The 7,881-nt window shown below is 47.8% G+C and overlaps 1 protein-coding gene across 1 annotated transcript; it reads left to right on the top strand.

The window, feature by feature from the left end:
* The first annotated feature begins 206 nt into the window (after window positions 1-206).
* ANKK1 (ankyrin repeat and kinase domain containing 1) lies at window positions 207-6,568 on the top strand. The gene is made up of 8 exons (XM_051638511.1): window positions 207-394; window positions 1,651-1,945; window positions 2,340-2,491; window positions 3,375-3,424; window positions 3,521-3,676; window positions 3,923-4,041; window positions 4,811-4,856; window positions 5,220-6,568. The coding sequence occupies exons 1-8, from the start codon at window positions 207-209 to the stop codon at window positions 6,566-6,568; spliced, it is 2,355 nt and encodes a 784-aa protein (XP_051494471.1).
* Window positions 6,569-7,881: the final 1,313 nt, after the last annotated feature.

The following is a 7,881-nucleotide window of genomic DNA, read 5'->3' on the forward strand; positions in this document are numbered from 1 at the left end:
CACAGGAGCCTGGCAGGAGGGCCTGGAATTAATTAATTCAGCTCCTCTGCATCCCAAATGAGAGTGACACACAGGATCCACCTCTTGGCAGTAACATCTCGGGTAACTCCCTACTTCCCCATGCAAGTCAGGAGTAGGAAGAGCTCCTTTATTCTTCTCTGCTATCACCTGAGCAGGAGGCAGACAGCGAGGCTGCCTTTTCTGTCATGACTTCGGAGAGAGACCAGCAGCTGGGCAGCTTAACTGTCTTTAATAAGGAAGATTTTGAAGAAGACTGGATTAAAGTGGCCAGCGGAGGCTTTGGGCACGTGTACCAAGTCAAGCACAAGAGGTGGAGAACAGTTTATGCAGTGAAATGCTCCCCATACCTGCTGCAAGACTCCAGCACGGAGAGGTAACTTTGCTGTCTCTTCCAGCTCAGCAGCTCAAACTTGTCAGTTAGAGCCATTCATGGGGGTTGGTGCTGAAACTGAAGGAAATGCTCCCATGGCTGCTTGTCTCTGGGAAGTCAAGATTTTGGTACCCAAAGGGAGTGGAAAAACTGGGGTATAGGCAGTAATAGGGAATCCTAATGAACAAATAGCTGAGCCAGTGAAGTTATTCATTCTAACATTTGATTCTGTTGGAGCTGGAAGGATCCTGCCTGATAAAAAATCACAGGCTGGTGGGACTTTTCTTGCCATGTGGCTGACAGCAATGGAGATGGTTCAGCTTGGGCAGTGACTGTCCTCTTATGCTCTTCAGGTGTTATGTGTGTATTTCATTCTCTTTTTTTGGAGGGAAAAAAAAAAAAAAAGAGTCAATCAGTTTTACTTCTGTGTGTATCAATTCTAGTGAATTTAATCATGTGGATTAAAGAAGAAGAATGGTTGACTGTGAACAGAAATGTAGATCGTTGGGGTCTGTTTTTTGTTTCCTTTTTAAACTATTTCTGCAGTCACCAGGATTTGGAAAACATCTGAAAATCTGAGTTTGGGAAAAATATCTAATAGTACATGTGCCTCAGCAGTTCAGTTGTCTGGCAAGGGAGGCAAAAGTTTCAGAGGAGCCTTTGAAAGTCCTTAGCACTCCTGTCTGTGGGCTTGTAAAAACCATGTTTGTCTCGTCAGGAGCTCTGGATGAAGACAGTGATGTGGTGACTTCCATCCTCTCACATCCCTGATACATCACTAGCTGCTCCACACTGGGCATTCAAAGTGCTGGGGCAAATGAACAGTGGGAAAGACCTGAGATTCCTCAATCCAGGGGCACATTCTACCGTGGGCAGCCTGCTAGAGAAGTCTGGCAGAAAGATTTGCTTATCTGGACTATGTTTAGAGCCATCAGTGGCCTGGCATCACGTTGTTGCAAGCTCAGATTCACTCCCAGGACGTGCTTGTTAAATGCAGTGTTGGCACTTCACTGCTGGGCTGCTCTGGGCTCCCCAACCCGTTCAGCAGGTTGGGAAACGTAAAGATTTAGTGAAATAGGGCTGCCAGAGTTGGCAACAATGGACAGACATGTCTAGACTCCCTCTGGGACCAGCTTCACCCTGCTCACAGACAGAAGAGGAGGCATAAATACAGGTCTGCAGCCTGTGAATCAACTGATGCCATTTCTTGGTTCCACTAGTTAAAATTTTTCTTTCTTTTTTTTTTTTTTTCCTTCTAGGACCAGTATGAACTGTCTAATGGAAGAGGCAACCAAGATGGAGAAAATCAAGTTCCAGCACATTGTCACTATCTATGGGATCTGCAACAGCCCTCTGGGGATAGTGATGGAATACATGGCAAGAGGGTCCTTGGAGAAAATTCTCCCCACTCACAAAATGTCATGGCAGCTCAAATTCCGGGTTATCCATGAGATGGGCTTGGCTATGAATTTCCTGCACAGCATGACTCCTCCTTTGCTGCACTTAGACCTCAAACCAGGGAACATCCTCCTGGATGGGAACATGCACGTCAAGGTATGACCTTAAGGCTGCGTGTGGAGGGACTGGGTGTTTCTCATGTAAGAGAGAGGTTCTTTTGGCCAAGTGAGTCCAGAATCCTAAGAAGTTAGGTTCTTCAGGAACACTCAGTGGAAGATAGACCAGCAGGGCTTGTCAGAAGCAGCTGGTGAACAAATGACATGGTATTCCCAAGATCGTCCAGGCAATCTGTGCCAGAACTGGGAACTCAGGGGGGAACTGCTGTTCTGCTGGACCCAGTGAAAAGCACCAACCACAATTTTACCAGGGTTTTACCAAGTTTCAGCTCCTCATGTCCCTGATCGTGAAGGGCAGGGGTGTCTCCCCACTAACAGAAGGGGAGGGGGAGTGTGAGTGTTACTAGGGGGACTCTGACTTTCTCTGCTTGCAGATCTCAGACTTCGGGCTGTCCAAATGGATGGAGCAGTCCAGCCGAATGCAATATATTGAAAGCTCTGCTTTGAGAGGCACTTTGAGCTACATCCCCCCAGAAATGTTTCTGCAGAACAGCAAGCCCCCAGGCATCAAATATGATGTGTACAGGTAAGGGCTGCCCCTCTGCTCTGAGGTCACTCAGAGCTCTTGCACAGCCACCGAGCTCTTGCACAGAGCAAGGACTGGCACAGCCCCTCCTTTTGTTCATGTTCTGGGTTTCTGCCTTGCAGAATGTCCCTGGGGAGCACACTGGGAGTGACATGGGGTGCTCCAGCTTCTGTGGTGGAGAGTGAGGGGGAGTGGGATTGTCTGTGAATGATCTCTTCGCACCAGGTGCATCTCTGTGCAGCACCAGTCCCATGTGAGCTGCAGACTGTGTTGCCTGAAGTTCCACCACACCCTGTGAGATTGCTGGAAGTTATTACAGAAAAGGAGTGTGATTAGAGCACAGAACAGTGTTTGCTCTTCCATAGCAGGCACTGCTTAGATTGATTTTAAAACAACTGTAATATTTCTTGTCTATTTTGGTCAGTAACAGGTAGAGAAAAGATTTCAACTCTACTTTTTTTCCCTTTGGTCACAGTGCTTTGCAGTTCCACAAGCCACACAGATACATTCTGGAAATTGGCCAGCTCCTTAGCCACTACACTGCACAGTAACTCAAGACAGGAGGAAAGGGGGGGTTTGCATGGCCACGTGAACTTGCAGCAGTCAAGGGCTCTAAATCCCAATGTGGTTAAAGTGAATAAAAGGCACTGAGAGCCTGACTGTGACAGGAAATGCTCCAAGTCGTTCACTACACCAGCCCTTTCACTGACACACGTGTGATGATTCATGAGATCCTGCCCTTTTGGTGTGGGGGATGCAGTCCTCCCATCCTGCAGAGCTCCTTTTTCAGTTTTCCTGTTTCTCAAGAAGATGCAGGCAGTAAGTGAATGTCATGTTTGTGTACACATGGGAGTGATTGCTCATGATCTCTCATTGCCTGCAGCTTTGGAATTGTCATTTGGGAGGTACTTATGCAGAAGAAGCCTTATGCAGGTAAATATGAATATTTCTTGCATGCTCTGCACTTATGAAATGTTTATTACAGCCATCTTCACAGAGGAAGGGCTCTGTGACCTTGCTGTTTTTTAGGGGCAAACATGATGGCCATTATAGTCAAGGTTGCAGCAGGAAAGAGGCCCTGCCTGGAGCCCATCAGTGATGACTGGCCAGGGGAGTGCCAGCAGATGGCTGACTTGATGAAGAGGTGTTGGGATCAAGATCCTAAGCAACGGCCCAGCTTTACAGGTGTGGTAGCTGACTGTGATATGGATTAGCCAAGGGTCACCTGCATGGATTAGCAAGTGGGGGATAAGCTTGTGTATAACTCCTGGGAAATGCTTGGTACCCATCTGCTGTCAGCACATCCTCTTTCTCCCTCTTGCCTTCGTCCCCATGTGGAAGGTGTGTGGAAGACTTGCACAGCCTTGAGGGCTGACTGGGTGCTGAACATCTGGGTAGTCTGCACAGCTAACAGTCCTTTTGCTCTGGCAGATATCCCTGTAGAAACAGACATGCTGCTGTCGCTGATACAAAGCCTCGTAGTGGATCCAGAGAACGAGCGCCTCGTCAGGAAGATGTCCCACAAGCCAGCCATCTCTGGGAACCAGCAAGTGAGGAAGGCTTCCCAGTACTCCTCACAGGTGAGAAGGGCTTCCCAGTATTTCTCAGGAAGTTCCACTGACTCCTTGCCCTGTTCTTACCAGTTCTTGAGAATGTGTTTCCTCTCTTGTCACTGTTCATCATCAGCGAACACACTCAGCAGCCTTTGCACCGTGTGTTGGCACAGGTTGTCCATCTGGCGTTCATTTATAGGGTTAGGAAACTTGCAAATCAATTTAGCAAGCTGGCCAGTTTGCTAGATGATGGACAGTCTGAGAGGAAGACCCTTGTTTCTACTGGCTCAGAAGAAGCTGGTTTATCGTGTAGGCTTCAGTCATCAAAAGAAGCTCAAACAGGCAGAACCACAGGGGCTCTGCTCGTGGCACTGGCCTGTGTGCTCAGATCACCATTTCCTAGTTCCATGGAACTGAGGACAGTTCAGTTTAAACAACTTTCATAGGAGGAAAAAAAACCCAACAAAACCAAAAAGCAAACGTTTTAAATCCCTGTGTTTCTCTGACTGAGAAAAAACCCCAACAAAACAGGTTTCAGGTTAGTCACAGTTTTAGCCCAGCTCCTGGGGTGTAACTGTACCTAGAAGCTCCATCTGGGGAGAAGCAGCAGTTGAGGACTGTTGCTGTTTTGAGGTTTTGCCTCTCCAAGGATAATACAAAATCCTGGAGAAGTAGCAAAGAATTCTGTGCAAACATCACAGAATGCAAAGAAGCAACTTTGTCTTATGTTTGTTTGTTTGTTTCTTTTCCCCTTTCTGAAAATGAGAGTGATAAAGAAGAGTTCACCTTCCCCCAAGACACCAGAAGTGGTGGTAAGTAGGGGACTTTCTTTATAATTTAAAAATTAAGAAGGAGAAACCTACACCAAATAGCCCATTTCCTCACTCTCCAGGGATAAGGATGTGGCTGAAGAAAAGTTTCCACGTGGGTGACTTTTTAAGTTACAGAAAATGAACTATACAAGAAAGAGCAAATATAGTTCCTGTGAGGGAGAGGCCAAATGTCTCCCTGCTCAGGAGGCTGCACGAAGCAGTCCTGCCTCATTCCATACTCCCTGTCTCTGAAATGCCTTTTGTTTCATTTCATACATGAAGATTCACATGCTCTCCCTCCCGTTGGTGTCCACCAAGCTGCTGCACTTGGTCTTAACTCTCTTTTTCCTATTTTGTTTTTAGAAACTGATCACCAGGAGGTTCATCTCCCACCTTCTTACAGTGAGGTGGAAAGCCCAGAGGACATCCTGCGTGAGGAGATCTGCAGAGTCCACGAAAACGGCCTCACGTTGCTTCACCTCATGGTGCTCCAGGGACATGTGGAAAAGGTGAAGTTTCTCCTGAGCTGCAAAGCCAACGTGAACAGCCAGGTAGTCTGTGGCTACACCCCGCTCATTATTGCTGTTCAGAAGAGGTCACCTGAGATCTGCTCAGTTCTGATAGAGCACGATGCAGACATCAATATGCCTGATGAGGATGGCTGGACACCCCTTCACTTTGCTGCTCAGAATGGGGACGACAGAATCGTGCGCCTCTTGCTGGACCACCAGGCTCGGGTAAACGCTCAGGAGCACGACGGGTGGACCCCTCTGCACTTGGCATCACAGAACAACTTTGAGAATGTGGCCCGAGTCCTGCTGTCTCGCCAGGCTGACCCCAACACCCAGGAGGTGGATGGGAAAACTGCCCTCCATGTGGCAGCTTGCTTTGGACATGTCAGCCTGGTGAAACTGCTTGCCAGTCAAGGAGCAGACCTGGAGAAAAAGCAGAAGAACCATAGAACCCCACTTCACGTAGCTGTGGAGAGGGGGAAGTTCAGGGTGGTCCATTATTTGCTGAAGAATGGGACATCTGTCAACAGCCTGGATCAGAACCATTACAGTGCCCTGCACCTGGCCGTGGTGAGGGGCAAGTATCTCATCTGTGAGAAGCTCATCAAGCACGGAGCCAACGTGGAGCTGAGGACAGACAAGGGTTGGACGCCCCTGCACTTGGCTTCTTTCAAAGGACACATCGAAATCATCCACCTGCTGAAGGACAGCCATGCCAGGCTGAATGCCAGGGGCAGCATGGACTGGACACCTCTTCACCTGGCGACTCGCTACAGTGAGGAGCCAGTGGTCTGTGAGCTGCTGAGGTGTGGGGCAGACCCCAACCTCCCCGAGAAGTCAGAGTGGGCCCCCCTCCATTTCGCAGTCCTGAGGGGCTCTTTTTTGACTGTCATCAACCTTCTGGAGTGCAGGGCAGATGTCAATGCTAAGAACAAGGTGGGCTGGACACCCTTGCACCTCGCTGTCCTCAAGGGCAATATGGCCATTATAAAGACCCTGATCAAGGCTGGAGCTCTGCTGGACGTGGAAGATGCCACTGGCTGCACAGCCCTCCAGCTGGCCATCAGACACCAGAGAGAAAACGTCATCACGCTGCTTCAAAGCAAGGACTCCTCAGTGAGCAAGTTGGGGAGCAGGACTCTGGGGAATGAGGCTAAGACTTCAAGACCCAAATTGGTTCCAGGAAGGACAGATTTGTAGGTTCATCAAGTCTGGCATTTATGACTTGAGTTTTCCAGCGTCAGCTGCTGTGCCTTAACCCACCGTATCCTGTCCCCTGCTGACTGCAGGAAAATGCTTCTTTTTGTTTTTATTTTTTAATGAAAGTTTCTAAGCGTGAACACTAAAAGACTAAAGGAAAATGGAACTGCAGAAGGAAACTGACAAATTATTTTCCAGAGTCTGACCAAGCTTCCAGAACATTTTAGCTTGGTGATGCTTTAGCCAATGCTTTACTGTTTTAATATTTACTGGGCAGGGATGGAAATGGATATATGTACTCCCTGTTCATATGGGCACTGCTGAAACTGTGCACAGCAACCTGTATTATACACAGATTTTATTGCTTTTATTCCATGTTTTCCTACGGAGCAGATTGGTGTAAAATGGGCTCGACACCAGTGGGAATTGAATCATGAGAATCTCACCTGCTGCTGGAAATAGACACTAAGCATATGGTGCAGCAATGTGTCAGGTTTCCTGACATCTCATTTTTTGTAACAGAATAAAATAAAACAAGGAAGGAAGAAAAATCACTAGTAGAAAGTATCTAAATGGATGCAATAGAGAGAAAAGAAATTCTAGAATTATTCCACTCTATCCCTTCAGAGCCAAGAGCTTTTTCCCTAGCTGTTCAGGTTACTTATTGATCATCTCCACACTTCAGCCTTTAAACACTTGGGGCTGCCATGAGAAAGATGCCTCTAAGGATAAGCCAAAAAGTGGGTGCAGCTCTGAACTCTGTTCCCTGCCTTGAGGGCCACCAGTAACCTGCAGCCTTGACTCAAAAAACGCTGCTGTGGGAGTTTCCTGGGTGGGTTAAAAGAGTTTCTACTTAGAAAAGCAGGGTTTGATTTGGGTTACCCCAGATTCTTGGAGCTGCCTGGTTTTTTCAAGAGTGCTGAGCACCTGGGGTAGTTAGCAGGTGGTTACCCTGTGCCAAGGGACAGGTGGGGTTTATAACAGTCAGCTGTGGTATTTGTTGGCTTTAAATGGCCAGTCTCTAGGAGCCTTCCTGTGGTCTCTGAGGAGATGGAGTCTTCTGGAAAGCAGTGCTTAAGCTGCTGAATTCAACTGCCTGAATTCAGGGGGTTTTTCTGCTGAAAATATGCTGCTGTGGGTGAGTAGAACAGGCTTTATGAAAAATGCATCCTATTCTTATGGTCCTGTTTGTGGGGGTTGTTTTTGAGGTGAAGAAGCAGGGAAATGGCTCGACAGTAAGTTTGGTAGCAGGGCAGGTCACTCAGTTTGCTGGCTGGAGAGCAAAGGAGGCTTGTAATGCACAAGAGAACTGG

The sequence above is a fragment of the Apus apus genome, chromosome 22 (genome assembly GCF_020740795.1).
Source record: "Apus apus isolate bApuApu2 chromosome 22, bApuApu2.pri.cur, whole genome shotgun sequence".
NCBI lineage: Eukaryota > Metazoa > Chordata > Aves > Apodiformes > Apodidae > Apus > Apus apus.

Excerpts from the sequence above, each read along its gene's own strand:
- ANKK1 (XM_051638511.1), top strand. The coding sequence starts at position 207 with ATGACTTCGGAGAGAGACCAGCAGCTGGGCAGCTTAACTGTCTTTAAT. Across the intron at positions 3,425-3,520 it reads GCAGAAGAAGCCTTATGCAG|GGGCAAACATGATGGCCATT; the intron begins GTAAATATGAAT and ends GCTGTTTTTTAG. Across the intron at positions 3,677-3,922 it reads GCAACGGCCCAGCTTTACAG|ATATCCCTGTAGAAACAGAC; the intron begins GTGTGGTAGCTG and ends TTGCTCTGGCAG.